Source organism: Panthera onca, chromosome B1 (genome assembly GCF_046562875.1).
Source record: "Panthera onca isolate mPanOnc1 chromosome B1, mPanOnc1 haplotype 2, whole genome shotgun sequence".
NCBI lineage: Eukaryota > Metazoa > Chordata > Mammalia > Carnivora > Felidae > Panthera > Panthera onca.
The window spans coordinates 182,436,626-182,452,663 of record NC_138342.1 but is presented as its reverse complement, the minus strand read 5'-3'; the positions used below and the strand labels follow the sequence as shown (position 1 = coordinate 182,452,663).

Below are 16,038 nucleotides of genomic sequence, written 5' to 3'. Positions count from 1 at the left end.
ATTAGCGTCTTAAGGACTAATGGAATTTCATCATTGAAATCATGAAGTAGAGTTTGGTAGGGAGTGAGGCATAACATGATTTAAAGAATCAAAGTCAGTGAACATTCAAGGAGAGGAGTTAAGAGAAATAAACTACAATATGGCTCAGTGGTGAGAAGAGAGAATGTGATGTTTATTTGAAATGAGATTTTAGACAAATGTTCCTTGGAGGATCTAAAATCATACATATATTCATACATGTATATATTCATATCAAGGAAGAAGAATAAACAATTGGTAGAATTTAAACTTGGATATTTGTACACCTAGTTACCGTGATTTTAAAAAACTGGTGTGTTTTTCACCATGAGGTAAAAGAAAAATTCATCCCAGAAAAAAAGTGGGAAAACAGAGCCAAAAGTGAAGTCAGTTAAACACGGAATAGTGTAGCCTAGAATGTCAGGAAAGAAGTGGTCTAGTTCTGTTTTTACCTGACTAGCCTTTAAAACCTTGGACAATTTACTCTCTCTGACCTCTCTATACGTATGTTTGACTAAGAAACCTCTAAGTCCTCTTCCAGATTAAAGATATCTAAGTCAATGAGCATGAAAACTAAAAAAAAAAAAAAAAGAGAGAGAGAGAGAGGCAGGTTTAAGAACCAATAGCCAAGAAGATTTGGCAGATTTTTATGATGATCTAAACAGAAGGCAAGATTAAGACTGAAGTAGAAAATATATGATCATAATGAATAGGACACGGAGAAGCATAGCCCTGGAAATTTAGGCAGACATTATTAGTTCTTTGGTATCATCTGAGGATTTTAAATGATATGATATGCCTGGGTTTGCTTTTCCAGTGAACTGTATAATTTTGATCTCTGGTATTTATGGTTACTGAGTATTCTAAATCAGTTCTTTTTTGTGGCTATCTAGAAATCTTAGTTTTCGTTTAAAAAAAATCATAGGGAGGGAGATAAGTAATGGATTTTGTATGTGTGTTTTATAGAGGGAATTGTCCATGGCAAATTATCGCTGCAGTGTTTATGAATTATCCCTGTAACTCTGGAGTTAGGAGGCATTAAATTTGAAGAAAAATAGTGTGAATTCTTATATGGCTTCTTGAACTAGAGCAAATCAGACATTTGGGGCAATATTAATCTAGTCTTGACATCGGTTAGCAAGGGAGCTGACAGGTAGCATTATGTCCATTTATTGATGTACAGAGGTGGTTATTGATGTGATTATGGAATAGAATTTTGAGAGACTAATAATTCAGAACAAAGAAGGCAACTGCAAAGAAACTAAGTCTCCTGACTTTAAGTTCCTCGTTCTTTTTTCCATAACATGGCGGAATAGATAGCTGTATTTCTGTATAGTTGATGGAGATAGTATTTTTTTTAAGCTGAAACTTAAGGAAATATGAAGGTGAAATAGACACAATCCATTCCGACCAGATTAAAAAAAAAAAAAAAAAAGTCTAGAATAGTCCAGCTGCAGGATGATTAGGATGTGAGCTACAGCAGGGATGGAGAGGAGATACCATTTTTGTAAGGTAGCATGAGAGCATTATATTCACAGTATTCTTAAAAAGTCTACACACAAAGCTAAGAGAAAACTGGTATATGATCTGTATACTTCTATCCCACCAAAATATGTAAAAGACACTAAAAATATTTATTGAGATACTTCCCACATTTCGGTCTAGGCAGTGCAAGAGATATAACAATGTATAAAAATGAAACATAATAAGTGAGATTATTGTTACATGAAGAATAAAATAACAATAAAAATGTAACATCCCACACACCCAGCTAGAATTCTTTAAGGTTTACTTGGTTTTCTTACTCTGGCATTCAGAAACTTGGTATAGTATTTTATATAAAAATACAGAGAAGGATCTTTGACTCCGAATTATATAAAATAACACAGAGGTGTTTGTTATGATTGGATTAATTCTCCAACATTAGAGCTGTATACAATTACTCTACACAGTTACCTGCAAAATAAGTGTAAGGATTGTGTTTGTGAAAGAGTTCTATTTCCTACTTGCTGAATAAATGGTGAGCACTTTTTTTTTTGCTTTTAAATGTTTATTCTTGAGACAGAGAGAGACAGAGCATGAGCAGGGGAGGGGCAGAGAGAGAGAGAAAGGGAGACACAGAATACAAAGCAGGCTCCAGCTTCTGTGTTTCAAACTCTTGGACCACAAGATCATGACCTGAGCCAAAGTCATATGCTTAACGAACTGAGCCGCCCAGGCGCCCCAAGTGGTGGGCACTCGTAATCACAGAGGCTAAGAGCCTAGATATACTCTATGGGTCCCTTGTTTCTTGTCTCACACATTCCCCTTTTTTCCTGAAATGTCTGTGTCTTGCTCTAGAGCTCTAATTACTAAATCAGAATCTTTCCTTGTGCACTTTTTTTTCCTTGAGTACTGTGGATTTGCTTCCTTTCAGTTTGCTCAGCAAAATCTGGGCTGCAGATTGAGTCTTTCCATCCTGCTTGCCTTAACTTTGTCACTGTATAAAGATGACTGAACCACAGCTGTGTTCTTGGTGGTGGACGTATAACCCCTGCTGTTGGGAATGTCTGCCTTCTGCATGGAATGGAAGATGTGTACAGATTGATGTAAAACCGTGACATTTCTTGTGCAACATCAAAATATGTGTGTCCAACATTAAGCCAAAGCTTAGGAGAATTTGTTTACGTGATTATATGGAAAAAAAATAGGCAGGCAAACAAAACAAAACAAAAAGTACAGACACAGGAAATAAATATTCTCTCAAGATGATAGAATTATGGGGGTGCCTGGGTAGTTCAGTTGGTTGAGCATCTGATTCGATTTTGGCTCAGGTCATGATCTCGTGGTTTGTAGGATCGAGCCCCACATTGGGCTCTGTGCTGACAGCATGGGACCTGCTTGGGATTCTCTCTTTCCCTTCCCTCTGCTCTTGCTCTCTGTCTCTCAAAATAAATAAATTTCTAAATAAAAAAGATGACAGAATTATGAATTATATTTTTTCTAGGCTTTATATTTCTTATAATAAGTTGCATTGCTTTTATAACAAAAATGCAATGAAATATTACTGCCCCATGTTGCATTTGAAGAGAAAGGGACATTGTGCCATTGAGAAGAACAATGATGTCTTAAAAACTGGGGAAGGAAGGTTCTAAAATCTAAGTTGGACCTTGAAAAATGGAACAGATCAGAGAAAATGGAGAGAAGCAGGGATGGGACTTCAAACAAAACAAAGAAAATGAATAGAATATACTTTTTCATGAGACAGTCTTTATTTATATGGCCCTCTCCAAATTCTTCAGGTATTTTATTTCCCACCTGAGTAAAACTTGTCAACAAATGCTCTCTAACCAGTGATGCAAAATATAGTTGTGTATCATCCTTGGGCTATGTATTTGGCTGAACAACAGCGATTGAAAATGCCTCTTTTAGTTTTTTAAATAATGTTTTTAAATGTTTGTTTATTTATTTTGAGAGAGAGAGAGAGGGAGAGAGAGAATCCCACGCAAGCTCCACACTCACTACAGAGCCTGACATGGGGCTCAATCTCAGAACCGTGAGACCATGACCTGAGCCGAAATCAAGAGTCGGATACTTAACCAACCAACTGAACCACTCAGCCACCCCAAAATGCCTCTTTTAAAGGATCTGTATTTATTATTCTATGGTATATCCAAGATTGTTTCTTCCTTGAAACAAAGGAAAATTGTAGAGTGTTCTGCATTAAGTGAAGGGGTTAATACTTGTCCTGTGCGGTCCATGTAGAAGAGGGGATACTAGCAGTGTTACCTTAAATTTCCAAAGTGCCATCATTCTAAAGAGGTGATCACTAGGTTTCTGTTTTTCTGGGCATAGAAAATTCAAAGACTACATCAGTATTGATCAAATTCAGTATTCAGGGGTCTTTGGGGAAATTGTGAGGCCAGGCAGTCAAAACTTTTCCCTGAGACCTCTCCAACTTATTTTGTAGTGTCTATATCTATTTGGTCATTCTACTTGATACAACTCTATTGATCTATTTAGTCATTCTACTTGATACAACTCTAGTTGAACAATACAGGGGTTAGGGGCACTGATCTCCTGTGCACTTGAAAATGAGTGTATAACTTTTGACTCTCCCCAAACTTAACTACTGATAGCCTACGGTTGACCAGAGCCTTACCAATAAAAATCAATTGACACATGTTTTGTAAGTTATATGTATTTTATACTGTATCTTACAACAAGGCTAGATAAAAGAAATTTTATTAAGAAAATCATAAGCAAGAGAAAATATATTTGCAGTACTGTAGTGTATGTGTCCAAAAAAAAGTCTGCATGTGAGAGGACCCATAGTTTAAACCCATGTTGTTCAAGGATCAACTGTGTTTTACTTGAAAAAGTATTCTTTTACTCATTTTCACCTCCCTACCTTTCCCCATGTCTCTCCCACTTACCCAGAATTCTCTTTCACCTCATTCTATCCATTCTTCAAACTACCTTTCAACTCCTACTCTGTCAATAAAGGCTTTTCAACCATTGCCACTCCTGCTGATTTACATCTCTCTAACAAATATCTGAGTTTGCCATTTTCAACAATATGGGTTTTGGTTGTCTACTATGTGTGGATCACACATGATTGATAGGTCCTTACTTACACATTTTCCAGATAGCAACTAACTGAATATAATGAAATCTGCCTAGTATGTTTAGAGTACTGATGTGGGTTTATGCTGTCATTGACTCAGTGTCTTTCTCTGCTCCTGGGTTCTAAGAACCTCGAAAAGTGGTAGCCACACATAATTATGTAATACATAATTAGGTTGTCTATTTTAGGTCTATCTCCTCCTTATCAGGATAGAACATTGCACTCCTCTGTAGCAGGGCATGCTCCATTCTGGAAGGTCAGTCTTATTCGTGTTATTGCACAACAAAGAAAAGACTTTGGATTTACTTACAGAATTGTCTTTTTTTTTTTTTTTTAATTTTTTTTAATGTTTATTTTTGAGAGAGAGAGACCACAAGTCGGGGAGGGGCAGGGACAGGGGAATAGAGGATCTGAAGTGGGCTCTGCACTGACAGCAATGAGCCCAATGTGGGACTCAGACTCGCGAACCGTGAGATCATGACCTGAGCCAAAGTCCGACGCTTAACCGACTGAGCCACCCAGGCGGCCCTACTTATAGAACTGTCTTGAAACGTGACAGATCCATTTTACCTCTGTTTTCAAACTTTGACCAATAATTGTAATTTATTTTGTAAAGGTCCTCCTGGACGCCCAGGTGAAAAAGGAGAGAGGGGTCCTGCTGGAGAAAGTGGTCCACGAGGCATTCCAGGTGCAATAGGTATGGTAATAGTAACCATTTAATCATACACTATAGGGCCAGGTAATATGTATGTGTGTAGGGGAAAATGGTTATTCGATTTTTCTCCTGTGGAGCATGTGCGCGCGCGTGTGTGTGTGTGTGTGTGTGTGTATTAAGGGGGATATTAAGTATTTTCCAGCAGCCTAATCACTATAATGTACCATATGTAACTGCTTTAGGTTTTTGAAACAAGTTAAATGCTTTAGCCAGAGTTACCATATGGTGTTTTCAAGAAGTCTGGGGAGTGCTGTCCATGTCCTTGATCACACATAGTGTATGGCAGACCTAGCTTTAGGTCACATGAAGAGAATATGAAAATCATCTTCACATTGAATATATTTGCATTATATATATATAATGTGTGTGTGCGAATATATATATACGCACACACACACACATATATACACATATGTATATACACGTGTGTATATATATGTAAAATGTAATGTATATATGTAAAATATATATTAAATGTATATAAATATAAATAATACATATACTATAGATGTATATATACGTGTGTATGTATATATGTGTGTGTATGTGTGTGTGTATATATATGTATACATGTGTATATATATACACACACATATATATACACATATGTATATATGTGTGTGTGTATATATGTAAAATGTAATGTATATATGTAAAATATAAAATGTATATAAATAGTACGTATACTATAGATGTATATATATGTGTGTATGTATGTATATATGTGTGTGTATGTGTATGTATGTGTGTGTGTATGTATGTGTGTGTGTATATATATACGTGTATGTATACACACACACACATACACACACACACACACACGCACACACATCTCAAAGGAATTTGGATTCCTTGTATAGTCCTTAACTGGAATATATCTGCTTAAACTTAAGAAATCTAAATGTAAGTATTGACTAGAATACAAATGACTTCTACCTTCATTGTCAGCCACTCTCTGTATTGTGCTTCAAGCAAAATAGTTTTAAATTATTTTCCTCTGTTGATGTTGTAATCTTGAAAGCAGTATTTTGAGAGAAGATAATAGAAGACAGAAAAGGAGAAAGAGCATGAACTCTCCTTGCTCTCAAAAACATAAAGGAGACAAGAACAATAGCATGATTGTCATGTTATTCTTCACTAGAAACCAAATACCCACATGCTCTTTGAAAGTGGGGAGTATACCGCTTGGCTTAATTATATCTGGGAGGGGCTGTGCCGCCCAAAACATGTCTAAATACCATGTAGTTCATCCTATTATTCTGTCTGTTGGTTGTATAAAATGTTCTTCTTTCTGATCAATATATTGACCGGCCCGGGTTACATCAGAAAACTAACGTTTAAAAATGAAAAACCTGAATGTGACACCTCTGACCTTGGCATCATTATACTTAAAAGGCCAATGCATAGTTTACATGAAAAAGGCTTTAAAATTGTTTAAAATCTATTTGTGTATCTATTTATTACATATGTATACACAATATATACATAATTTTTTCTATTAGGCAGGTTGCTGGTATGCCTTTGAAAACATTGCCAGGTAAGATTCTTTATTCGGAAAAATCTTTCTACTTGACTAGCAATCCAGAGATCTTACCAATGGCGCGTTAATGTCATAGCAGGGGAAGTAACCAGTATTCTGTCAGCTGTCAGAGCTGCTATTGTCAAAGGTCTGTCAGCTCCTCCATTACAGACTGCAATTGTCAAAGCTTTATAACTCAACCATGTAAGTTCAGTCTGGGCTACAACTCGCTGTGCAAAACTTCATCTTGGGAGAATCTTTTGCAACTGTTTCTGAACTATGGATGTATGAAATAGAAAAAGGGATTTAAAAGTTTCAGCTTTCGTTAATACCCTGAGCAGATACCATTGCAAAGCTGCTCTGATTCTTTTAGTGAGGGTTTAGTCTGTTGCCGTTGGTACTGCTCTTTTACGCAAGTAGGCGTTATGTAGTTTCTCATGTAAGAGAGTTAGATTTCATTGTTGGGTTATAAGTTGACTCTGGTAGATTATTAAGTTGCCATTTGGTCTGGTGCACTGCAGCAAAAGTATTCAGGTTACCAGGCATCTCTCTTAATGGATTCTTCCTCGCTTGATTGGTACGTTCTGTTTTGTTCGCTGCCAGATTACCTCATTGCTCAATATGGGTACTAGAATCAGGAAGTAAAGAGTATATGATGAACAGTCATGATAATTCTACTTCCTGATTACAGCAAGTTCATTGACATCTCACGAATACGTGCAGTCGAGCTTATTAAACTCCGCTTGACCAACTAACTCAAAGTCCTCTAGATTCACAACCGTGATCTCTAAACCTGACAAACTTTAATGATTATTCTAGCGGCCTGAATAACCAATTCATTAATATACTGCAGTAGATACTCAGGTACTGGGCTGGGTATTATGTTCAAATTTGCTGTATCTCAAATAACAGAAATTTCAGAGTGCCAGTTCCTTGGAAGCATGCCAGGGAGAATGACCTATGCCTTTTACTCAACAAAATCTTTGCTGAGCACTTTTCCTGTTCCTTGTGCGCTCTACAAGGCCTTGTGGATCCTATACTCAGAGGTTGAGAATTTCTGCCTGCACAAAACTTCCAGTATGATAAGTAATTCTATAAACGATAAATGTCGTGGTACAGGATTCTTGACATCCTCTGAAATCCTTTGGGGGCACTTTCTGGGTTATTCCCCCATGACAATAGTGCTTTAAGGAAAGGACGCTGAATTAGATCCTGAAGTATCCTTTCTGTAGCCATCTACTAGGTTGTTTCTGCCCACTGCGATCAATAACAGGGTAGCCTGACCTGTAGGCATGGGAGCGCTACCTACACGAGACGCCTTGAGAGGGAACCACAGGGTCCACTGGCTACAAAACATTGATCATTATCCAGTGCTGTTTACTTTTCGGACATAGCTTGAATTTTCTTCCATAAGAATCATGCTTCTGGAAGAGAAAATGAAGTCCATCTAACTGTGGTTATTGAAGGACCAGAACTGTATTTCATTAATCTTTATATCTACCTGTGTCTTTACCCCACCCACCCCTCTTCTTCCAGTCTGTGGCCCAAAAAGGTTTCTCCCCCAGCCTGGAACCAGGACAGTGCTCCCCAAAATATGCATTTGAGTAAGGAACATTGCTGGCTGCAGACTCTTGCTATGAGTGTAGAAAGCAGGTTTCTTTGGGAGGTAACTAATTATGCCAATGAATCCAAAAAAGTCTGCAAATTATGTACATGCCATTAAATAAAATTAAATTAGCAGCCTTGACAAAAAGCTGGTGAAAATAATGATTATATTACAAAGAAGAACATCGGGGCACCTGGGTGGCTCATTCGGTTAAGTGTCCTACTCTTGGTTTCGGCTCAAGTCATGATCTCATGGTTCGTGAGATTGAGCCCAACATCAGGCTCTGTGCTGACAATTTGGAGCCTGCTCAGGATTCTGTCTCTGTCCCCCCTTTTCTTTCTGCCCCTCCCCCACTCACATACACAGATGCACACATGTTCTCTCTCTCAAAATAAATAAAAATAAAGAAGTATCATTAAATACACAAGTCACATAACTCTATAGGTCATATAGAGTCTGCCTAAATATCTCCCATCATGGAGGTCTAATGATCAAGTGATTTCTATGAAAGTATCACATGGCCTTCATTTATGGGTTCATTTGTTCACCCCCTGAAAATGTGACATAATTCCTAATTGAAGAGCTGTATTCTGAGCGTCACCGAAATGTATTCGGTAAGCCATTATTGGAGAGGTTTTTCCTGATCTCCTTGCTAGGCATCCTCTATTACATTTCTCTCTTTTTTCTAAAATTATCATCTCCAGGGGCGCCTGGGTGGCTTAGTCAGTTAAGCGTCCGACTTCGGCTCAGGTCATGATCTCGCGGTCTGTGAGTTCGAGCCCCGCATTGGGCTCTGTGCTGGCCGCTCAGAGCCTTGAACCTGTTTCAGATTCTGAGTCTCCCTCTCTCTCTGACCCTCCCCCGTTCATGCTCTGTCTCTCTCTGTCTCAAAAATAAATAAATGTTAAAAAAATTTAAAAAAAATTAAAAATTAAAAAAAATTAAAAAAATAAAATAAAATTATCATCTCCAAAATCACCTTCTTTCTTGATTTGTTAACTTTCTTGCTGTATGTCTCCATAGTGGAAGATCTGTTCAGATACGAACCTGTGTAACTCCAAGAACATATAGGGACTGACATAATATGTGTGCTCAGTGTATCTTTGTTGAATTAATGGAGGAAATTGTAAAAATGGGAGTTACCAATGAGCAGCATTCTATAAAGAGTGGGCAGTGGCCTAAGATTTAAAAACAGAGAGAGAAAGAATTTAGAGTCGGTGTTTTTATATGTAAGTTTGAGTGACCTTTTAATAACTATAAGTACAGATACTGACTGTCTTCCTTGGGTAATGAAGAAAGGTATAAGTATTAATCAATTAGCCCATCTTGAGAATTGACGATAATTCTTTTTTAGGCTGTATGCTATGAAATCCAGCTAGTAGATACTATAAGGTAGAGTGTGTTTGTGTGTGAGTTTGTGTGTGTATTCAATATATGAAAATAGCAATTTATGTATCATATATTGATATAGTTAGGTATATATAGACTTATACATATACATTTATATATATAATGCATATATACAGTATATCTATATTTATGTAAAGTAATGTATATTGAATTATTAAATTGAGATGCCCTGACTTTACTCATATTTCTAAACATAATTTATCATTTTATTGCTTTGGATATCTGCTTAATATACAATGGAAGCAAAGTTTAGGCTGGCATAAATAATATTTCTTAACTATTTAAGAATGTTAAATTTTAACTTTAAACTTTAACTTAAATGTTGAACTTAACATTTCTTAAAGAATATTTAGCTCAATTTTAGGTATCTATATGAATGTACCTCAAGAAAAGATTTTTTTTTTTTTTTTTTTTTACTGAATTAAGTATGGATAAGTCCTGCCTCCTGGAACTTGTAAACTAACAACAATATATTAACAGATTGATATTGGAAAAAGATGTATAGTTTTTAAATTTTTCATAGTGTGCTTCCCAAGGAGTTAACTGAAAATTGAATTAATAGAATCTCTGTGAACTGATAATAACATCTAAAATGAGATTTTTACAATAGTTTATTTCAAAACTATTTGAAATCCTGCTGGACTCCAGGATGAAATAGTTTATTCTACTGGAAAATAACACTTTTATGTGCAGTTTTCATGGTCACTACAGTAATGGTGGGGGGCTATTTTCATTTAATCACATAAAATCCTGGGTTTGTATATTTATATAATATGCACCCATAAATGGAAGCTTTGTATAGTACACACACACACAAATGTGTATATATCACATGTATATGGTCACATTATTGTTTGGGATTACAATAGAATGTGTAAAATCAAGTGCTTGAAAGAAAGCTTAATATATTCCAGCAGTAGGACCCAATTTTTTAAATATTTTTTTTATACTTCTCATTGCTTGAGTTGTGTTTTTTCAGGAACAAATCTTAAGAATTCCGTTTTCACCTCGTACATTTCAAAGTTACCATTTCAGCTACAGGCAGAATCCTGCCATTTGAGGATTCCTGATTGGATTACATAAGCCTTCTGGTTAAAACTCCAAAAATTTTTTTCTCATATGCTTTTTACTTGTAATAACAATATGTTTTTTATTGAGTATCTACATTGTACTAAATGCACTAATGTTTCTACCAACTGCTTATATTGTTTATCAATGGCACCCATGAAATGTTATGATCGAATATTATCCCTACCTTTGGAAATTTGCCTATTGGATATTCATTGATTTTCTTATACTCACAAACCTATATGAAAAATGATTTATTTCCACTGTGTTTTTCTTCGTTAACGACATAGGTCCTCCAGGTCCCAAAGGTGATCGGGGAGCAATTGGCTTTCCTGGAAGCCGAGGATTCCCAGGACCAATGGGGAAGACCGGGAGGACAGGTGTGGTGATCATCTAGATGTTCTTTGTAGATAATGTAATATATACATGGAGCAGAGATACTTTCCCATAGTCTTGCATAACAAAAACAATAGCCATCCCAGTATGAACAGCTGATGCACATGTAGTTTGTCTTGTGGTCTGAAACATTTAGAAACTAATTTCTGTCTACCTGAGCAGTTTCTATGTCCCAAAGGAAAAGTCTTAAAAAAAAAAAAAAAAAAGACAACAGAGGATTTATAAACTCTACCCAACCGTAAATCACATGAAGAATGGTATCTATCTTAGAAGAAGAGAGTGGAAAGGCTCACAAAGAAAAACAAAGTATAAATATACTTTTAACTAAAATGGGCCAAACCCTGGGAAGTTACAGTCAGCAATCCACAGATAGGTCAGAAATCTTAGTCTCTGTAAGATAAACTGGCTGCTATTATATATTAGTTCTTAATAATCTGCGTGATTCAGGCTCTTTAAAATTTACATACGTGATGACATTATTTCTACTCCTTATAACAGTAGCCTAAGCTTGAATTGTGAGCTTTACAAGGAAATTTTAGAAGGAGAGAGGCTTCTTGTTTCCTAATCTCAAAGAAAATTATGACAAAGGGTCATAATCACCTTATCATTGAGGTGGGTTTTTTTTTTTTTAATACATTTTCTTTTTTGGAGTGGTTTTAGGTTTATAGAAAAACTGCACAGAAAATACAGAGAGTTCCCATAAACCCACATCCAGTTTCCCTATTATTAACGCCTCGCCTCGGTGTGGTGCATTTATTAGAATTGATGAACCAATACTGATACATTATTATTAATTTAAGACCGCAGTTTATATTAGAGTTCACTCTTAGTGTTATACATTCTGTGGGTTTTGACAAATATATAAAGACGTGCCCACCACTGGAGTGTCATACAGAGCAGTTTCACTGCCTTAAAGATCCCCTGGGGTCCTCCTACTCCTCACCACCCCACTCCCTCCCAGCCCTGGCTACCACTAATCTGTTTGCGCTCTCCGTGGTTTTGCCTTTTCCAGAAGGTCATACAGTTGAAATTATACTGTATGTAATTGTTACAGATTGGCTTATTCCATTTAGCAATACGCATTTAAGCTTCTCCACGCCTTTTTGTGGCCTGAGAGCTCATTTATTTTTAATGCTCAGTATATCCTGATGTATGGATGTATCACAATTCGTTTGTGCATTCACTTATTTGAAGGACATCGTGGTACTTTAAAGTTTGGGCAGTCATGAATAAGACTGCTGACATGCGTTTGCCTAGAAGTTCGACTGCTGCATCAGGTGGTAAACCTGTGTTTAATTCTGTAAGAAACCGCCAGACTGTCTTCCAAAGTGTCTATACCGTTTTGCACTCCCACCGCAATGAGTGAGAGTTCCTGTTGTTCCACGTCCACACTGGCCTTTGGTGTTGTCAGCGTTTGGATTTTAGCAGTTTTAATAAGTGTGCTGAGGTGTTGTTTTTTGTTACTCTTTACCTATGTAGTTTTGAGAAAGGGAGGGAGGAAGAGAGGGAGGGAGAGAGAGAGATCGATCTATCCAGATCCATCACGAGTGAAGGAGGGGCAGAGAGAAAGGGAAGATCCATCATGAGTGGACGAGGGGCAGAGGGAAACGGAAAGAGAGAACCCTGAGCACACTCCACGCTCAGCATGGAGCCCTGTGCCCATCGATCTCACAACCACCAGATTATGATCTGAGCTGATATCAAGAGTCAGACATTTAACTGACTGAGATGCCCAGGCGCCCCAAGGTGTTTTTGATGGTGTCAGTGGCAATTAAGCTTGGAGAGAAATCAGCCAGCCACCAATAAGCAGCCTTCAATCAGACCCAATTACCTGAACTGAATGGTATATTTATACACCAACCATCTCTAAAACTGTCTAGCTTTAATCAGGCCTTTTTGGCAAAATGGGAAGAAGTGTTCGTTTGTTAATTTGTTTGAAATTATCTACATCCTTCAGGAATTGCTGAATTTACTAAATGAGCAACTTGTGTGCGATAGATAAATATATTTAAAAACCCTGAATTTGACAAAATTGCAAAGCTACTTATAGTTTCCGAGATAATTTAAAATAGTTCCATGAAATGTGAAAACATATTTTATCTGTATTCTAATTTTAAAGCTAAAATGGCATGCTAATCTACCATCTCATTTATTATCCCTGGCAAAATCATGGTAATAGTTTGTTTGGGACTCTTTCTGGTACAGACTATTTGTAACTTTCTATTTACATTAAATCATAAAGGGTAACTTCATAAATGAGTATCAATATGAGCTCTGAGTAAATCAGAGCTATTAATTTGTCTTTCTGGAAAGTCTACACAAAAAGGGGAAACATGGGAAAAAATTATGAATGTTAAGAAGGCTTTATTCTTTTTCACACCCATCTGTTATGTATAATCTTCCTATATGGTCAGGGATGATGTTAGAAATAAACCACAGAAGAGGCCTGTAACTGTAACGTAACTTAGCTGATTTAATGAAAACTAAGCTTCCTCATTTATTGAGTGCCTATATTTCCTTCTACACCATGCTTGGAGCTGGGAATACAAAACTAGCCGGCTCCCCACCCTTGAGTTTTCTCCCAGAAATTTCCTCACAATGGCTACTCTTCTAAAACTTAGTCAACAAGATCATTCTGTAATGTGTAGGTGCACGATCTAATCTTACGTGGTTCATTTGAGAAGAATGAATGTTTGTCACAGTGGTTTGTATTTGAATTTCACGTTGGCACCTGGTTACTCCATGTCTGTTATTTATTTTACCCTCTTGGGAAATACAGGGAAAGCATAGTATGGTAGGTACTTGACAGAAATAGCATAGTGTATCCTTAAAAAAAAAGAGCACCTCCCCACACATTTAAGCCTCTCTGTGCCTCAGTTTCCTCATCTAAAAACAAGGCTATTAAGAAGACCCATATTTTAGAATTTCTGTAAAAATAAAATGAATTAATAAATGTTTTTAAGTACTTCAAACAGTTTCTATCAAAAAGAAAGCTATATATACAAGCTATATAAACATGTTAGTTATTAGCTGCTGCCTATACAGGCTCTAGTTTGTTTCTTTTTCCCCACTATCAAGCTCCTACAGTTCAACACATGCCCTCTAATCAAAGTATTTGAGAGAGCATTCACTGATTCATTCACCCAGTCAGCATAATTTTATGAGGGTTCGCTGTGTGCTGCAGATAAAACATAGCATATCCCCTAAGGAGCAGGAATAAAAAAATGCAGAAGCAATTAGCTATAATGCAATGCGGGAGGTAATAAACATTCGTGAATTAGGACCGAACACTATGGAAGCAGAAAGTAGAGAGTGATTAATTCTGTAGAGCAAGACAGGGTGTTACAGAGGAAGCAGTGTTAGTGCTGGCCTAAAAGATGTATAATAGGTTTTATACCTGAAACTACTAGAATATTGTATGTGAAATATACTTAGGTTAAAAAAAAAAAAATGCATACAATTTCTTTAGGTCGGAGGTTCTCAAGATTTACCAGGCATTAGAATCGCCTGTAAGTCCTGTTAAAATGGCTTACTTGGCTCTACCCCAGAGTTTCTTTTTTTTTTTTTTTTTTTAAGTTTATTTTGAGAGAGGAAGAGAATGCATGTGGGAGCAGGGGAGGGGCAGAGAGAGAGAGGGAGAGAGAGAATCCCAAGCAGGCTCCACACTGTCAGCACAGAGTCTGACAAGGGGCTCAGTCTCTCCAACTGTGAAATCATGACCCGAGCCAAAATCAAGACTCAGATGCTTAACCAGTTGAGGCCACCCAGGCGTCCCTATCCCCCAGAGCTTCTAAATCAACAGTTTGGGGGCTGGGGGCTGGGATCCCTTGAAAATTTTTAGTCCTCACAAGTTTCCAGGTGATAGTGATGATGTTGTTTCGGGGAACACACTTTGAGAACCATATGTTCAGGTAAAGAAAAGGAGTGGAGAAAGAGAACCTCTGCAAAAATAAAAGCAAGGGCAGAGGTAAGAATTCCTTTGACAAAAGATATCCTTAGGATATCACTGCCTTATTTAAGACTCAAATTCAGTAGAAATGTGAACGTCATGCCTGGTACTACTTTAGTTATACTGTAGATTAAAACAATGAATAATAGAGTCTCTCCTCCAAAATGATCCAAAGAAGGTAGTAAAACTAGAAATAAAATCCAGTAATTGTCATATTCTAACCAATGACACGGCCTGGACTATCTGAATAATATTTAAAGCACTGACAGATTTAAAAGCAAAAAGCTTAAGAAGGAGCACCCTGTCGGGGTGCCTGGGTGGCACATTAGGTTAAGAGTCTCGCTCTTGATTTCGGCTCAGGTCATGATCTCACAGTTCGTGAGATTGAGCCATGCACTTGGCTCTGCACTGACAGCAAGGAAGCTGCTTGGGATTCTCTCTCTCCCTCTTGCTCTGCCCTCCCCTGCTCGCTTTCTCTCTGTCTCTCTCTCTGCATGTCTCTCAAAATAAATAAACTTAAAAAAAAAAAAAAGAGCACCCTATTTATTTTCTCTTCTGCTCTCCTTTTCTTCCCCCTCCCCTTGTGTCCTTCCTTCTGCATGTAATAATTACTTGCTGTATATACACTGCAATGCTAGATCCTGGGAAATGAGGGGTAAATAAGACACGGTCCTTAATAGTCCTTAAGAGAAAGGAAAGACTTTATGTTGTCTTGATATCTAACGGATCTATAGAGTAGAGCAGTTATAAT

At 37.1% G+C, this 16,038-nt stretch overlaps 1 protein-coding gene across 2 annotated transcripts in view; it reads left to right on the top strand.

Annotated features, from left to right (window-relative positions):
• The window catches only part of MSR1 (macrophage scavenger receptor 1), an 80,746-nt gene that overhangs the window by 30,293 nt on the left and 34,415 nt on the right, over positions 1-16,038 (top strand). For both annotated transcript variants that reach the window (XM_060653088.3, XM_060653090.2), the window contains exons 6-7: positions 5,241-5,321; positions 11,233-11,322. In XM_060653088.3, the coding sequence (XP_060509071.3) occupies positions 5,241-5,321; positions 11,233-11,322 (171 nt within the window). The remainder of the gene's footprint in view (positions 1-5,240; positions 5,322-11,232; positions 11,323-16,038) is intronic.